This window comes from Opisthorchis viverrini, assembly GCF_000715545.1.
Source record: "Opisthorchis viverrini unplaced genomic scaffold opera_v5_175, whole genome shotgun sequence".
NCBI lineage: Eukaryota > Metazoa > Platyhelminthes > Trematoda > Opisthorchiida > Opisthorchiidae > Opisthorchis > Opisthorchis viverrini.
In genome coordinates this window covers 852055-870831 of record NW_008751833.1, presented here as the reverse complement: position 1 = coordinate 870831, position 18777 = coordinate 852055, and the positions used below count along the sequence as shown (strand labels likewise).

At 44.8% G+C, this 18777-nt stretch overlaps 1 protein-coding gene across 1 annotated transcript in view; it reads left to right on the top strand.

Annotated features, from left to right (window-relative positions):
* Window positions 1-517: 517 nt before the first annotated feature.
* T265_14328 (hypothetical protein) overlaps window positions 518-18777 on the top strand; it is a gene marked incomplete at both ends in the record, with an annotated part of 49236 nt that continues 30976 nt past the window's right edge. Inside the window, 9 exons of the mRNA XM_009173153.1 lie at window positions 518-555; window positions 1146-1272; window positions 8948-9164; window positions 9378-9466; window positions 9795-10019; window positions 11746-12037; window positions 13414-13637; window positions 17019-17100; window positions 17849-17922. Of these exons, the coding sequence (XP_009171417.1) occupies window positions 518-555; window positions 1146-1272; window positions 8948-9164; window positions 9378-9466; window positions 9795-10019; window positions 11746-12037; window positions 13414-13637; window positions 17019-17100; window positions 17849-17922 (1368 nt within the window). The remainder of the gene's footprint in view (window positions 556-1145; window positions 1273-8947; window positions 9165-9377; window positions 9467-9794; window positions 10020-11745; window positions 12038-13413; window positions 13638-17018; window positions 17101-17848; window positions 17923-18777) is intronic.

The window sequence follows — 18777 nt, the reverse complement described above, 5'->3', positions numbered from 1 at the left end:
GCGGAAATGCAGTGGAAACCGTTAAAACGCGTCTCTCGATGTATGTCTTATGAGATCTCATCATGCTAGCGGATTACCATAACTTAGATTACCAGACTGCGGCGTAATTCAGAAGTCGATTATGGCGAATGATCGACAAACAGCTCTGGACATGGATGAGATTCTGGCACCATATGGTCATGGCTCCCTGAGTTGATTAGGGTTATGAAATGGAAGTGAAATTGTAAGGTTTTTATGCTCTGTCGTGACAACAGTCACCCAATGCAGTGCCGTATTTGGTGCCAAGTTTTTTCTGCCTTTTCGACAGGATCACCTCTTTTCAGTGAAGTGGACTTGCATTGGGTGACACCAAGGTTTATCCCTTTTTTTAAAGATCACTGGTACACCCTTACCACAATGGACTAGAAGTACTGTCCTACCTGAGTTCGGTTTGTTTGAATATTAGTCTTATTGATTAGCTCTGGTGTAACTGTACCCATGCATGCATATGCCTAATTGGTTCTTGACCATCTCAGGTCCACAGTTCACGCAGCTTGGGAAGACCACGCTGTGTAGGCAAGTTTATATTTCGCACAACATGATGGTTGTTGGCAGTTTGTGTGCGTATACTGAATGAAATTCCAAGATAGAATTAAAGCAGGATACTGGGTATGATGGAAAGTCCCAGTCGTCTCGTCTACCTAGTTTCGGACTACACGTAATGGACAGCTCCGGTTAATCTTTTGATGGAAAGAAGTTCGCTAGAGATATAATCGGACAGCATGGTCTTTCTCGGCAGGTCTGCTTTATCGAGACAATCGGTAGTGGAGGAAGTGAAGCAAATTTTCAAGTCTCGGAACAACAGAATCAAGTCAGCCAGCATTTTAATATCCAGAAATGGTCACCTCTAAAGATAATCTGTTATTCATCGTACACCGTATCACACCGTATGCCCCCCTATCCACTTTTGTTTCAGCATAGATTCCCCCACCTCACCATTACCTATTCTGTCTACTCATTTTACCGGAGAAGCTGTTCGTTTCGTAGTAGAAAGTTTTCGATGAGACACGCTGTTTGCTTAACTTTACAGCCAACTCTTCACATAATTTCAACATGCTGGTTTCAAGTTTAACTATGTTCCTGATTACGGTGTTTCCCTTTTCCAGGGCTGTGGAGCTTTGTGTCCTTTGCTTGGATCAGCCGTCGACTGCACACAGGTACCCACTAAACTTGAAGTCCGATCCGACCGGCCTCAGTTGGCATCCGACTGAACCATCTCTACTGATCGTCGTGGTGAGTAGTTTTACATATTTTACGCTCAACCTGAACACCGAGGACAAATTATCTCCAATCCAAGCAAACCCCTTCTCTAGGAGGCTTTTGTGCGCACGACTCCGGTCGATATTGATTGATAAACATGGCCTCACAGAATGCGAGCAAGTTTCAGTTCGGGTTGCGTACCAGAACGACAACTCTACTGACTGGTGCTCGTGGTTGGCCGTTCCGTGTTCTGCAAATGTTCAGCGATCCTCTTACCTAACCTCTTATTTCATCTGATGATGTAGATGTTTTCCCAACAGCAGGACTAAGTAACAACATGAGAAACAAATTCATCGGCTGCTTTGTGAGTGATGCATCTGGGATCAATTCTTTTTGTTTCGGAGAGTAGCTGACCAAAGGTGGTTATCACTGCTGCCAACTGATGTCCTAGCTGTGATCTCCTTTGAACTGTGGTCAACTGAAAACTTTTCTGCTAAATCTGGTGTGATACATGTTTCTACAAATAATTTTAATTTTGTCCGGGAAGCTTGTGGGGATTTAGGACCCCTTTTTCTGTTGGCTAGAGACGTATTCATCACGATCGTCATTCTTATGGTCTGTTGGTGCGAAACTCACAAATTGTGGACTGGATACTTGAGATCTTTGTAATGTACTACTTGAGAGTTTCGTTAGGTTACTTCGGGATCAAAATGAGCAAATAGGATAGACTCCTTGAAGTTGGCGATGTTGTTGAATATGGGTAGCTCGGGTGGCTGTTCGGTCTGTTGGTGCGAAACTCACAAATTGTGGACTGGATACTTGAGATCTTTGTAATGTACTACTTGAGAGTTTCGTTAGGTTACTTCGGGATCAAAATGAGCAAATAGGATAGACTCCTTGAAGTTGGCGATGTTGTTGAATATGGGTAGCTCGGGTGCGCTGTTCGGTTGTTGGTCTGTCCTCTAAGCTCCAGTAAGTTACAAATAGATTCGAGAGTGTGCTGTTCAGTGTAGGAAGAGTGAATCCGTCACATAAATCACGCCATCGTTCCTCAATCCCCCAACTGTCCCATTTGACAATGCGGAAACCCCTTATAAATAACGGTTCCAGACAGCGACCACCCATCCTTGCTGTAGGTGCATGATTTCTAGCCAAATAGAACCGTTTATCATCAGCATTGTGTGGTAATCAAAGTTCAGTAGACGAATAACGGTTCTGTGCATACTAATCATTTTTCTTTTGCGACTTACTATGTATTTCATTCGATCGTATTTTTCATCTGCTTATGACATCAGTCACATGAACTCGATTATCTGGCATAGTACGCCGTTCATTGTTCTATCTAAAGACAACTTGTTCTGGGCTCTCTTCAGACGTTAGAATCTGTTGTAACAGCTAGACAGCGCATATTCCCCCTTCGTTAACAACACACCCACCCAAACTCTTTTTTTGGGCGATGTCATCACTCATACTGTTAGTACTGTAACTTTGAGCTTTTCAGTCGCGCCCGTATGGAATTGTGTTGAATGATGTTGGTTGGACAGATTTTTGTAATGCATGATAGGAATCGATGAGGTAGTCCAACATAGCGGATGTGTCAGGCAGACGAATCGCAAATATTCCGGCTGTTTATGAAAGTTTTACATCGGTAAACCAAAAATGGAATTGGGGACACGGTTTGGTAAAGAACCACTTTCTAATGAAACCGAGGCAGTTGTATTCTGACGACTTGACAGCTCCTCTGTGTGCTTATTAATTCGTTCATGCAAGTTATAGGCCTGTCCTGACTGTCCATAAGTGATTCTCAAAAGCTATTAGCCATCGTTGCCGTCTACTGCCATTTGATACCTGTCAAAAAAGATCAGCTGTCGCTGAGCGTAACTGTTTCTAATCGACCCTACCCGTTGTGTATTTTTAAGAAATACGGCTTGGAACACGAAAAACAAGCTAAACGCATGACTCCACATACGCCTCCACTCGCTGTGTAATGTTCATCTATCAGGGCTGAAGCATGCGATAACTTCGCTATACAGTGCTTTCGATGCTTATGATTGGAGTTTGCATCATCATCAGCAGCATGAAATCAGTACTCAATACTGATGCTTCGCTGCCGCACAGCCAATCAGCCTACACATCCAGACAATCAAGTTGACAACAACAACACCATCGGTTTCGCTTAGCAACCATATCTTGCAGTGTCCCCAGCCCGTCACAGTAAGGATCACGCGATCCATATCCCGGAAGGCGAGTATCACTAATGACACCTAAACGTTTCGTAATCTCCTTCATGCCCTTCTGCCAAGTCAAGAGTTGACCACTAATCTGTTCCCGCCACCCTTAATTGGGCACCGAAAACAGCACTCTCTTCGGCGTACGTAATAGATGGCCTAACCAACGCAGTTTCTGGTACTGGACACATTCTTCAACGGGAGTCCCTGTTGCACAACCGAAAAATCTCTTCCTAATTGCCTCGTTATGGATTTGCGGACACCAACCCACACGAGCTGTAGTTCTGAGACGATAAGTGTCCGCTGCTCGAACAGGCCAAGTCCCGCAGCCACACAATAAAACCACCGGTACTATAGTCTGATACGTCCCCTGGGATTCAGGGATATACTGCTTTGACGCCACATGTGTATCAGTTAGCAAGCTTGTAAGCATGCATTCTGCAAGCCTCGCAGATTCGTGCATTGACCTCGTCTGTGGCACTACAGTCAGAACTAATACAACTTCCAGATGCTCGGGGGCGCTTGAGAGAACATCTGCACACATAGGGGGTTCCACGTTCACCGTCTATTTCCTTAGCTTTCCGAGTCCACCAGACTTCATGATCGTAGCGCATGCTCACCTTCACTTGACATCTGATAATTCCTCAGGCTATGTTATGTTCGGACCGGTTGAGATATTTCTTCGAGATTTAAGCAGTGCCACCATTCGGTCTGATACCCAATGCCTGAGTGGGCCTAGTAGCGCCGTGGCGCAGGTAAAACTCCCAGCACTGTGCAAAGAGTTTGAAATTTCGTCCCGATGTGCAGTCTTATCTGATGATGGAAGAGGCTCGATGAGACTATTCTGGCAAATTTGTCCGGATTTGTCAGCCTCTCAGTTGCTAAGCGACTTGTTCGCACCTTACGCGGCCCTAGAAAACGAAGGGAGAAGGGATTCCGGACGAGTGCGTGGTCGAAAACCATAAACGTGTGCAAAAACGAGCGACAGTCAGTTGCTGATCCGCGCCATCAATAACTGATGGCAACATGATCAGTTTGAGTTCGTAGCGGTCACTCCTTTGGAGGACGCCATTTGGCTAACCGATTTGGGCTATTTCGGAAGCTCGCACTGCATGAAAACAGTCTACGGTCGGCACTTGCATGGAGCTTTCGTTCACCATTACCCGTACGTACCGATTCCAATCCATGTCCATCACGTAATTGAGTGTCAGTCGCGCTAAGCCTTCTCGCTTGTGTGGGCGTTAGCAGACACGGCTGACAGACATCTGTCAACATTCCGCGTATGAGTTCCCTTCACGGACGGACCGCAGAGAGGCGAGTATTAGCAGGTATCCAGTCAAGCAAGGATCCTTTCACCCGGACGATACCAAACCCTGCACATTCTCCCACAGCAGCTTCTGATTCGCCGGAGGTACGCAACCGAAAGTGAGTGGAGTGTGATAATGCGGTTAGCTCAACCACTGTGTTTGCATCTTGAATTCTTGTTCCAGATACGCAACACACATGAACGGCAAGCGAGTCCAGCGTGAGAGCAATAGGAACGTGTTGTCCTGCTTGCTGCAGAGTGCGCACATTTAAGGCAGCCGAATAGACTGAGTGTCGATGCTTGAAGGTTGATTTCGTGATGTTTGGGGCTGCCAGAGCTGGCTGAAGAGCAGATGTTGCGGCCATAACCGATGCAGGACGAGGCAGACGGTCAGTCCTAACTTGTGGGTCTACAAAGAGAGAGAGAGAGAGTTAGCAATGGGCTGGAGCGAGGGGGGATGAAAAAGTATATGAAGGTAAAAGAAGGGAGGCATCGGCAGTAGCTTGTTTCAGCTTAGCCGACCTGCAAGTGAGGCGACCCGAATAATGGGACAACGTGGTGACCGATGTGGCATGAGTTTTTTTTTTGTGTGTGTATGTGTGTAATTCATGGTTGTACGTGGGCTGGGACACTGCGAGGGCGCCAACACTTGGACAGGTGGACGATTAGGGTTACTCGACCAAGGCCTTGAACTCAAAAGCCCGTCCGCAAGACAGCGGTGTCTGGCGGGAAATGCGAGTGCATTTCAATCTTTGCAGAACAGATGCGCCACAGATGTTCCAATCCCCAACCTTGAGAACCAGGAAACTGTGTTCTAACCTTTAAGCATTGACCAACATGGTATGAGAGACTCTGAGTGTCACACAGACACTTCCTTGTATAGGTCGATGGGTCACGGTGGTACACAAGCCGTCACGTCGTGGTAAGTTCCGTTCTTTCCGTTACGGAATTGGAGTTTGCACCTACCCGACAAGTCTTCGTAACAGCCAGGTCTCTGCTTCGCTGAGAAACTGACTTGAGGCCATTGTGGCGGCTGAAGAGGACAAATCGTTCATCTCAGTTTGGTCGGTAATCGGGAGACGCGAGGCGTAAACACACAAAATGGTGGTGCTTATCAGAGCCCAACGCATGAGTCCGATTGTCTTCGCTGACAGGGTTATTAGGTTTTAGGACTTAACTAACAAGTTTCGGTGCAATGGTTCTGAAAAATGAGGCTTTGTAAAGTGACTCGCAGGGAGGTACAAATTAGCCAACGCGCTTGGTGCGGTTTATGTAATTGTGACAGACGAACCAACCGCACCAGCATGGACACAAAGCTACAACGTAAAGCAAAGTCACTGTATGCTCAGTTCGTGAGAAAACTTGTTCTCCCCCTGAACGACCAGCACCAGACAAGGAGCACGTTTCGCCTTCCCAAAAAGGGATCTTCGCAAGTGTGGAGACCATCACTGACATGCCGTTTTTAAACGATATTCCGATTTTATTTCGGTGTACCGCAGGTTATATAGTTAAATCTAAAAAGGGAAAATTACCATGTAAAAGGCTTGTTGCGCAGTTTGCCGGCGTTTCTACTCACACAGATCCTTCTTCCATTTTTGAGTAGTCAGTGCCTCAGTAAATTCCAGAACTCTGCCATATGCTACAGTCGCTGGATCGATGTGATGGTTGCTCTCCATCAGGTGATGGGCAGCTGACGAGTCCCGCAGTGTAGGCTGTGATCTTGTTGACTTTGATGTTGATACTACCCTGGCAAATTGTCGAATAAGCCCTTGATATGGTGCTTTATTTATTCTTTTCTAAATTTATTCATTGTTATAGTGTGTTGTACACTCCCAATAACGAAATCAATCCGGAATATTGCACATATTCAGGTTGGTTACTAGATGAGGTTGGTTAAGCACCGTTTTCAAACCAGTCCCTAAAGGATCATCACAAATTTCGCTATCACCCATCGAAAAGGCGTTAGCTGGTAAGGATCAAGAGTGTCTCCAGCTGTCGTGTGTTTATGCTCTTGCGTCGTTGCCCGTTCAGTCTACCGCTGAAAACGTCTTGCCTTATTGCTTCCTCTTTTGGATGAGCCACACGGCGTCACATACCAACCGGAGTGAGTAACCACAGTAGGCCTCGCGTTGTGCGTAATTTTGGGTGAAGTTTGCAAGGAGTGCTAAATCGATCCCTCTGGTTGCACCGTACCCCGACGTGAGGCTCAGATGTGTCTCGTCAGAACACTGCTCATAAGGTTGCTGGAAACTCTTCGGCAACCCACGACCAGCCTCACTGTTCTTGAGCCTCGCTGAGTTCCTGTCAGACTTATGTTGCTTTTGAAACTACGCTCATTTTCAAGCTAATTTGTTTTTTTAACGGGAAATCCAACTTAATCCCAGCTGAATATCATAAACGAACGATTCAGGTCGAACTCAGTTGAGTGTCACGTTAAAATCAAATAAATTTGGAAATGAATGTATTTCTTGCGGTACATTATTCTCGATCGCTTTCTCTAAGGATTTAGGACTTTCCTTCACTTATGCCCCCCCCCCACCGCCCTTTCCTCCTTTTTCCACTTTTTCCTGAGGTTTTTTTCACCGTAGGTGTAGCAGTTAACCGCAGGTATGTGGTACTTACGCATTGCTCACAGTAATTATGATAGGGTGACGAATTACAATTTTATCTTCAGTGAAGCATAAGTCTAACTGGTGAATGATTCATGTATCCACGAAAACCCATATCGGTTGCGTTACAAGACCATGTGCATTATTGTCATTGATGTGATAATGTGATAACGTGTTTCATACAGCCAACACATTATAAATTGAATTGCAACAGATGCTCACACTATCGTCACACCATCAGCTTGGTGTAAGTGGGGCCCTCACGTTTAAAGAAAACGTTTTCGGTTCACAGAACAAACGGTCAGTTGAGATACTCTCAGGCAATACATGTTGGAATTTTGTGAGAACCAGCAACATCGCACGGATGGTCTAGTGGCTCACGGATTGAATTAATTGCTTGTGAATTCACAGATGTTTGTTCCAACGTTTGTACAAAATTCTAACGGGTGTTCAACGCACGGCCGACTAGAAATTCCACGGGGAATTGTCGAGTAATCATCCAATCAGTTTGTAAATCACTGGATCCGGCTTGGTTAATATGAGTTGTACAGAAGCCCTCATTTGCGGTGACACCTGCGTCAGTAGAACACAAAATTTTTTGTGAATCACACTCTCACATACCTTGTTGAGCCTCAAGAGGGAACGATGGGGATCCCTAGGTAAACTGCGTCATCGATTGCACAATGCATTTAGGTCACGGGTTGACCGAATATCATCGTCCAACCCGTACTCAAACTCACTGACTTGGAGTCATAATTATCAGTCAATCAATCAATCAATATTGATCAAACCCGGACGTGCAGAGGTTTCTTAGACGGGTGATCTGTCTGTCACCAGACTATATCTGACCTTTGTCGATTGGCCAAAATTCCCGCTGCAACTCGTCCCCGACTTTCGTTATTGTTACAGTCTGCAGCTCGGACTGCTTTTATTTGTGCGGTAGATGATGTTGGAGCAATAAGTGCATTGTTTCTATGTTGACCAAGTGAGTGAAAGGATTCCGTGTTTTTTATAACGGCAGTAGGAAGTCTTTTGTGTCACGTAATACCAGATTGCCTGGCAGTCTAACCTAGGTGGGATGGCTGACTTGTCTAATCCGGTTTGAGGTCGTACGCGTGAACCGTTTTTCTTCCCTTTTATGACTTTTCATTGGAGGTAGTAGACGGGCAGGAGATTTGGAATTTTTCATCAAGATGCCGCTCTGTAAGTGAAGTCACACAGCTGTAGACTTGAGATTCGTAAAACTCTCTCGTCCTTATTCGGAATAATCGGTATTGGTCATCTGACGGACCCGAGATCTTCCCACCGATGGCAATGTATTTAAATTGGTAACAGTGTTGAGCAGCTACTAGTAGCCAAATGCTTCAACCGGTAGGTTGCGGATTTGGATCTCTTCAGAGACTCAACTCCAAGTTGTACACTGTTTCTTAGTTTTCCAGCATAGATTGACTTCAGCTCCAAGGTCTTGTCAATTGTTTCCCAGTTTGATATTTTGCCTCTGTACTTTGCATTCACAGAATTCTATCGCGTTTAGCTAACAAACCCATTTAAACCTTTCTTCATAGCGTTTCAATCGATGTGAGCTCCTCCATTGGGATCATTCATCTTTGTGCTTGAGTAGCATTCAATTCCTTGGGGGTTACGTCCGACCAATAACTTCATTTGACTGGAGTCCAATCCATCCGAACTTATTGTCGACTTCATCAGCCGACCAATTTCGAGCGATATGTATCTGGGATGTGCGTGACCTATGCAGACCTGTGAGGTCGATTGAATCCCTTTGTAAGTGTTTGTTATCCACCGGTAAACGTATTCACATACCGATCGGTTCCTATTATTACACAGTCCATGAGTAGTTATTCTAACTAACCTACTTTTCTTGAGTTTCTCAGGCGTGCTGTTGGATTTGGTGCGATAATGACCGATCGCAATACTCTAACGAACATGTTCAGTTAGCAGTACTTAACAAACCTTCTCTATCACCCATTCCTCTAGCGGACCCGACCATTATCAGATGGAATCGCCTGTCAAGCCATTGTTTTGCGACCCTACACCGATCGGGCATCCGACTCTGGGATCTCAGGGTATGTATCGCTTAATCGCTTGAGTTTTCCACCATTTTGTTTCTCGCCTAGACAATATCAGTTGCGGCAGAAGTAGTGCAGTACATATAATCGTTTAGCCCTTTTTAATTATTGACTCGATTCATGGTAGACGTTTTGATCCACTTTTCTTCATTTTATCAGTCTCGTCTGATTTCGGTTCTCGTCTTGATTGACATAGCACTCTACTGTTCCTAGTTGGTATTGGTGACTTATTTTGTCGTCATTCACGCCATATCTCCAGTGTTGTTAGATAGCTGAATGCTACGCCTAATAGTTCACTCAGGATAGTATCATCTTCCTCCGATAGAAAAACATTCCGGAACCTTATCTAACAGATCAAACAGCGGATTCCAACGGGCGCGGCTCTCTACCACCTTCAGTCTCTGATTTCAACTGGTCTCCGTCATCAGCTCATGAACTCTGTTCAATTAATCAGCGTGGCGTGCTGTGCGTGTGGGACATTCGGCAGCCAAACAGTCCAAGAGACAGGCTCCGATCGGTCTATTCGCACAATACGAAGGTCTACTACTCGGTAGGTCTCTTTTTTGAAATAAAGTTCCGTACGCATGCGAATTTTCATCCTGCTGTCTTCAAGCCACTTGTTCTGCCGTGAGGCTAGCAAACAACATATTTTTAACCAACCTCCTAGTTGAGAGGAATACTATCGCTACCTACCCGTGAAAGGAAGAAGGCTTTCGCTGCGGGGTCATATATTACAAAATGCCAACTGAACAGTTACAGACTATTGGACAGGGAAACAGAACTCTCATATGCATCTCGTTTACAAAAACTGAATATCCATCTTCTCTTTGAACACGTCTTCCTGAACTTTTCTGGATATTCGTTGACTGTTGCTCAAATCCAAGCAAATGCTACAGAGCGACTCCGCAAATTCCGTAACAGATCTCACTTTTCAAGAGACGCTAAACAGGTTTATGAGAAGACATACTATTCGCGTGCCACCCCCATCAGTAGTATCACCGTTACACCCGTACCGTAATTGAGTGCTCAGTCCGTGTTAATTCTTATTCTTTGTGAGGGCGTTTCTGCTTACGTGGTTATTGCTAATGTGCTAAATCAAAACAATGTCACCGAAACTGAACTTGGCTTCCCTTTTTTCTCAACGGACTGCGTCTGACACTAGCTTGTAGCTAGTTATGTCACGACGGGTTTGTATTTCGTCCCTGTGTGACATCAGTATCGCTTGTAGGTCTCAGCTACCTGGTACACATGTTCTAGCGGGTGCTTCAGCTTATGACTGATGTAGGCCTACAAGAGGAAACAAGGGAACAATGGTGATGAGGAGTCATATATGGAAACATGCATATATGCACAAGGCGTGAAGGAAAAGTACATTTTGTCTGTTGCATTTTAGTCTATTTTGCGATAAATTATCTTCGGCAGCCGGTGGATTTCGAGCGAACACTGTCCTTGATTTACAACTTCGATTTTCAGTTTACTTTCTATTGTATTCAGTCGTTTCCCAAAAGGTTTTTGGTTTTGCCACCGTATGAACCCTCGAGGTATTTTGGGTACGGGTTCACCTTTGTTGGAGGGAGGCAAAAAGTAACATCAGCCAGGGAAAATCGAATGAAGCCTAAATAAAATAAGAAACCATCAGAAAAGAATATCAAGGAATCATAGTCTCTCTGGTGAGCACTCATAATTCCACCCTTTTAACTTGAAACAGAAGCAGTGTAGAGTTCGGAAGCCAATGCTTATCAGCAATGCTCACAAAAGTAATGTCTGGCTTTCAGTGTCAGTTGAAAGTACTCGTTGAGCCAGGTTGATCGTCAGTATCAAAAGCCACTCTCTGTCTCCACTTCACTCTGGACATCCCTTGCAGCCTTTCTGGGGTTTGTGGTTCGTGTCAGGAATTATGTTGTTTCCCAAAGTAGCAGGTGCCTTCTGAAGATTGATACCAGTTCAATGGTCTACTGCATTCGGTGTCAACATCTGAACGCTTTTGGTCCACTTTCTAATAGTCTTGAGGACCACCAGGATCCGGTCACTTTGTACATGGGTGTCGAATTTACTACTAACATGATGGGACCGCTCTTTTCGTTTCTCAAAATAATCTCTTTGCGATGCCTGGTGTTCCACTAAAAAATGGTGACACTTTCGGTGCCAACATAACATGCAGTCAAAAACAGTGTTCTCTTTTATAACGGCCCTCAGTAACCTGTTCTTTAACATACGGTTTTCAAGGGTCACGAAATCTGATGGCTTCATTTCACCCATTCTCATCCCATTCCCAGCCATCTGGCAGCCATATTCTAACGCTGTCCGAGCCAACGCTCTGGAAGGATGTCGGCTTCAATGTGTGGAACGCACACAATCTACATCAACCAGCTCCACCTCTCTGGAAAGCTGATCCACTATCAGGGGCAGTGTTCCGACCGCTACAGACCGAACCCGCAGTGAAAACCATGACCTGGAGGATTCCAACGAGCTTGAACTCTGTTTACTCTCGCAAGTTAGATGAAGAGGACGAAAATGTATTTTTTCGAGGCGACGACCTTGATGGTTCTCATGATCCTCGTGCACAAAGTAGGCGTACTTAGTCTGTAACCAGCCCTTTGATGTGGGCCTACCTGCGCGGTATATTTACTTGACTCACTGTATGTAAAACAACTGACGCTTTTTAGCTCTTCATGAGCGCAGACACAATACACATACCGTTGGATGTTAACATTTCCATTTGGTCTCCTCAGCGTTGTGGTGTGTTTTACTGAACTAACGCAGTCTTCTGGACTGAAAGTAGTTCCAGCAGCGGTTCTGCTAATGGTCAGGAAGGTTAAATTTGGTTATCTCGTTCAAGTATAGCAGTGCGTTTGAGTTTGTCTGGGAGTAGCACGAATCAGAAAATTGGTGGTCGAACGAAATGACTTTTCCTAATCAGGCGTGTGATGTAAAGCGTGCAGTTTATGTGTAAGACTGTGTTGCGAACTAGGTTAAATGGATCAACAGATACAGCTAATGCATATCAACATGTGATCGTAATAATGAAAGCTGAATTGCTTCGTCACGTTTTATGCACGCTGTGCTTGTTACCGGACCCTGATGAGCAGGGCCATTCCATTATAGAACAATTTTACGTTTCGGTTACGTAACACAAAATTGATCTTTGGGTTCCCTCTGGCATCGCGTTTTCAGGGGACAACTCGTGGTCAAAGACGTGTCGTGATCTATGTTCAATTAACCGCTCTGATAGCCGGCTTAGTTGTCGATGTGTCTCCGCAACCACGAGGTAGCTATCGGTTTACATTGGTCACAGAAAAAGTGGAGACACTGTGCTCATGCCGTTTGAGAACCGATTCTTTGGTGTTCTTAATCAGATGAGATTGTGTAGCTCTGTAGACTTACCTCAAGGCCAAATGTAGTTTCTCTTTCGTTTCATTAGTTTCAGACTCTCCTTCGAACCAAAATGTCCGACTACACCCATCTCCTAAAGGAAGTTGCCGAGTTGGTGGCCGTTTCGATTTTTCCGTTAGTCTTATATTCAGTCCTAGCTGACAGGGGACATGGTTTTGGGCTTTCTAAAACTTCTTTTGACGTATTGGTCTATTTGGATTGCACACAGCGAGTAATTGATCGATCTGCCGAACTTTCTGTTGGATATTCATTGCGTGGAGGATCTAGCTTTGCAGTTTACTTCTCAGGCTTCTCCTTCCTGGCGAAACCACACGAATGAATTCGGTGTTCTCCAATTGAGCACGATAAAGAAAAGGGGTTGCCTTCCATGGCTCTCTTCGTAGAATTCCAAATAAAATGTGGCCAGTGGAAAACACTTTTGTAACCTTTCTAGGAATGCGACTTTATGGTAGCAGGGGACCCTCTTTGCGCTGTGACATACCCTGAAGTAATGTCCATGCTCCAACTATTGTGCAAACTTGAGCCTTTGTCTTTTGGTTTTCCGTACGTAGTTGGCTTATCCCCGGAACTCGTTACTTGGTCTGAGGATCAGACGATTCGCCGTTACCCGGTACAGGTTTGTTCCGCCCCAGTGGATTCAAGCTTGGCGACTGTAGCTTACTCGAAACAGTCCTCGGCCTCGCACGTGGCTACCCATGCTCCACCTTCAGAACGGTCCGCAACTGATCAGCGCTGTTCATTCGCCAAACGACCCTTAGGATCCGGTCGGATGAAGGTACTTTTTTAGAGCCCTTTCAGGAAAATATTTTTCTGGTGGTCCAGCGTGGTATTTAATTGTTTTCCCAATCTCTCCGTTGGATGTCGTAGTGTTCTGAGTTGAGAATTCAATACTGGACACCAGCTTGTCTGTCAGAAGTAGTGAGTGCGATAGTTGAATATTCTTTTCACAACCTTAAGTTTGAAAAAAATGCCTTCACATTCGTCCTTGGATATTCCACCACTGCTCTACCGTTGTGCAGCCCCGAGGTTTCTACCTTTCCGAGTACTTACCGACAATCTAGGGACACACAAAAACCATTTCCGTGGTTAAAATGTATGCTCAAGTATGTCTTTCAATGTCCGCAGTCAAACAGGGAAGTTTGGACGAACCCCACTCTAAAAGCAGGGATACGTTGTCGGCATCCAGGTTTTTTGTTATCAATTGCAAAATTGGTTTTAGAATATGCACCTGAGCGTCTTTTTCACCTTTCTGATTTATGCTGGAAAAACAGCTCATTTGTCAGATGATGTACGTGCAGGGGAGACACCAAGTGGCCCGATATAGGGACCTCTCCTTATATCGAATCGTGCTATGTTTACTGCATAATGGGTAGGATTTGGTACCATGTTTTAAGTGTTCCGCTGAGGTGGATGTAGCGACTAAACATGACTTTGACTGGCAGTGCTGAATTCATTTTTTCTATCCACTCTGATATTCCAACAGTGGATTCAATTATCATTCTGTCAGGTGTTCACTCAATCCAGTTTCATTTAACTTGTTGCGCATCGGAAACACTCATGAAATTATCATTTTGGTCGTTGATGTTCCGGTTCTTCTCTGACGTTCGAAGGTCTTTCGTTCATAAAACAGAGATGCAAAGCGATCCAGATGTGGTTGGCGACATACACTCACTTGCATATTAAGTGGGTCCTAGTGGGGAACTCACCTGAATCTTCGGAAGCGAAGCACCATTGTTGAACGCCCATGTTATACTGTCAATAATGATGATGATTCTTTGACTAAATGTGCTGCACAAAAACCATTTCATGTTTCTGTAGGGACGACATTCGTGATATTGCAGTGTATTATCAGTTGATTCAGCTAGGGTTCAGGTGATGAGTCCCCCGGTAACATCAAGTCCATTCACAATGAGTGTATTTCACTAATACCATACAATTTATTGTTCAATCAGAACGTAAGGTTGGTGGAAACTCAAGGACTGCTTCTGCTTGATGAACCACAAGAAGGGTTTTCACCCTGTGAGTAGTGTATTCCCCCAATAAAATCTAAATGTAGTCATTGTGGCTGAGTTCCAAACTGTAGCAACCGTTAACCTAAATATGGTAGCTGTGCAACGGATTCAATCGAAGCTGCTCTCCTCTGGTGCAGTCTCGGTGCAGTCTGCCCAGTATTTGACAGGTGTGGCACCATATCTTGCACACGTATCTCAGAACAGTTCCTGTCACTTGCGGCAAATGGTGTGCAAATTTATAAGGGGTTTCAAAGGAAAAATAGATTGGATAAAGTACGATAACTGGTGGTGAACGAAATAGCCTACCCGAGTGATCCTCTCAGTACTGGCTCAAGCGATCTCCTTCAGAGCCCCGAGCTGGATCTAGTCTGAGAGCTGTAAACAGTTGGTCGAAGATAATCCGTTCGATACGGCCTTCGTACTGCGGCGTCCAGTTGTTCGTTGCTTACCTCTCCTCATTGTTTGCTTCTCCAGGAAAGTAGGAAGTAGAAGTCGCTGATGCACCGTTCTGAATGAGTAACCGGGACATCGAAGTCTAGGTGCGTCAGTCGCATCTTCCTAGTCCATGTTGTTGCGTTCACAGATAATAAACCTTCATGCCTTCAAGTTCTCGATGCATTGTTATCATCAGATGCGTAAGAAACCCCATGAGTAACAATGGCCAATTACTGAGAATCACGGGCCGTCTTCATTCCGGGGAGAGCAGCTTATACATCTGTAGAAGAAGCCAACCGAACGGATAGGTCTCTGAGGTGCCCTTCGGGTTCGGTGCCGCCACGTGTACTTAAAATTTCGAAAGCGATATAGTCTTCGTTCTTTGAGCAACGTTTACGGTTGTATTAACTCCTCCCTGCAGAGGATCGTTTCCAAGGCCAAAGAAGTTACCGACGAACTCAAGCGCTTCCCTGTGATAGACATCATGTCTCAGTCCCACGCAGTCCTGAACGAGGTTGATGGTGAAAACTACATTCCATAATGACTCAAGTCCATTGGCAAACATTTGTACATGACATATCAACATTACCAAGGGTCTGGATCTTGCATTCATGTAGAAGCCCAACACCACCATCAGTAAGGTTAGGAACAACCACCCTCCAGGACATCGTCCATCACAGCGCTGACGAAAGACTTGACTTGATGTCTTCTTGTAGAATACCCGAAGTTCACGAGTTTAACTGATGGTGACCGATGTACCAGGTAATTCCACTGTATGGTTCCATCCACGGATCCCAATGTATCTCGGGTTTCCAGAAACACCATGAAGGGTGTACAGATCCTCCAAACTAACAACGGGTATATGCGTGCGATGAATAAAGGGAAGACCACTTGCCAACCAGAAGGATATGAAAATGTATTCCGGTGTTTTAGGGTGACATCAAGTGACCTGCCTCATTCTTTGATGGAAAACTGCGTTTCGCACACTATTACCGCGTAAATTTATTGTCTCTAAAACTAGTTTGTGTCCACCATAAATGCTTGCTTCTGTTGAGAAATGTGATGCAACGTGTCTATGGAAAATGGTGCTAAGATTTTGGCACAAAGTTTGATCAATTGTTCGGTTCCCTAGAATCGTACATTTTCGAGATATGCAAGGAATTTCGTCATCACGATGCTGGAATATGCTACTTTTCTGTTATGGCACGTGTACGTTTTTACACACTTGTTCACCTCTGTGCACTTTCAACCAGATTGACAGACTAACTCAGGTAACCTGAGTCTGTGACTCATGGAACACAGAAAGAAAGAAAGAAAGCGTTCAGCTGTAGCACCCTTCCGGTGCCTAGCTGCCATGCCATCCGAAGGAAGCACGAGGGTTAGGATACTGCCAGGTTGCCCAAGCCTAGACACGGGAAGTCGAGTGGCGGAGGTCGGATTCGAACCACGAACCTTCCGGTCAGTAAATTCGCGCTCTAACCACTTGGGCCATCTCGCCCCCATGGAACACAGTTTGACTGGCGTTATTTTTTGTTTTCGAACTATTCCGTTCTCCGGGGTTTAATGTGAGAACTCGGTGTGACTTTCTACGTGACACATAATAGGTCGGAATATTTCTACCGAATTCATTCCAGAAACCCAAAGGTTTTTGTTGCCTCCACCTTTCCTGCTCTCTATTTTCAATCGTCCGTGCATCCCCTCCCCTTCAGCATACAGACGTTCAATCGAAGTTGGATGAGACCAACTCGCGATTTCTCACGGCAAAACTACACACCTCTACACCAGAACCTAGTGAGTACTATTCAGTTTATCTTCCATTTATCTTGGGTACCTGTATTGCTCATATACACTTCCAAACTACCTACGAAACACAAAAATAACTGCCGATTACATGTTTTTGCCATGAGTATCCTTACCTAGAAAAACGAAGTAAATCTTGTACGGGAGAATGTTTTGAAAAAAACTGACGAGCCTTTCAACAACCTCTTTTGATCGCTTTTTGTGTGGAGCACACCTGGGTGATTCTACTTGGCACCAACAGTGGATTTTGCTTTAGTATCAGAACGTTGAAGGCTATTTCGGTATTGTAGAATCGGGACCAAAGAGGTTATGAGGTGAGAGTTAATAAGGCTGATTCGATGTGCCAGCTCGGGTTTTGAGCATTTTTTTCACTAGATGAGCATGTTCACCAATATTTCGGTATGTACACATTCGGTTGGGGAAGTAGTTGGTCAATACCGGGTCATTGTTTACTAATTTGTTGTCAAATTATGGGTTCGTGCACCAAAGGCCAAAGCTATTGCGATATCGAACTAAAATTTGTATGCCCTTTTTATGGAGGCTATACCGAAAGCGCAGATAACATCACCTCTGACAATTGTGACGGATGAACACCTATCCGCCTTCGGACAAGGAAAAATGAGCGTTTTGGGGATCCAGAGTTGCGTCTAGCTTACGGACGAAGGATTAATACCTTTCTCACTATTGTTATCGTGCGTTTGATAGACCTGCTTTTTATTCTTTTATTCCTTCACATCAGATGGATCACAGGAAGAAAACGCATATCGAATTTTGGCTCAAGAACTGTCGTTACTTACTCCTAGAGTTGGACAGGTTGGTGGAATTTTCTGCTTATATTTTGAAACTGGGCAAGTACCTGCATTGTGTGATATATGATGGTGTGGGAGGAACAGCACGTGTTGGTCTTTCTATCCTCACAATGCCGTTTAAATCATGATATCACTTTGCAGCTGAAGTTAAAGCATTTGGTTGCCAGTTTTCTTATACTGTATTACTGTATTTCTCCTCCTCATGGTTAGAACATTTTCAGAACCGAACGAAAAGGGTTTCAGAATTTAATGACAGTGCGTTTTTTCTCGTTGATATCCACCTCTGATGTTAGTAGCATGGCATTGCGGGTTCTTATTAAGTCAGCTTGGTAGATAATTCGACTTGGGAGTGTTCTCAAACGTGCCAGACCTCCATCCCAGGACTTAAAGATACTACTGACAGAAATATACGATCCCTCAATGGTTTATGGGTTTCTGATAACTTTGTAATGTTAACATAAGGCGCCCGTTTATCGATTACCAAACTGACGGTGTGTCAAAGAGCGCATTCCGGAATCAGTTGCATGGTGGTATACTGTGAAGGTATGGTATCACGCTGAAGCCTAAAGGAATTCACGAAGGACACCGGTAGCACATTACTAAACAGATAATTGGTGCTGGTAAACTCTGTTATAGCACGATGTTTGGACCGGCTGATGGCTTGCCAAAGCCGTCTGCACGTTAACCCGCACCTCTTACTCATCGCTACCAAGGGCTTGCGCGCAGCACCACATTCTGTTCAGCGCAAACCGTCTTGCTCCTGATCATGCGTAGGAGTACATCGACTTGTGTGCTGTTGACAGGAAATTCAGATTCGGATGCCAGCCATCCAGATATCCACCAGTTATATATATATATA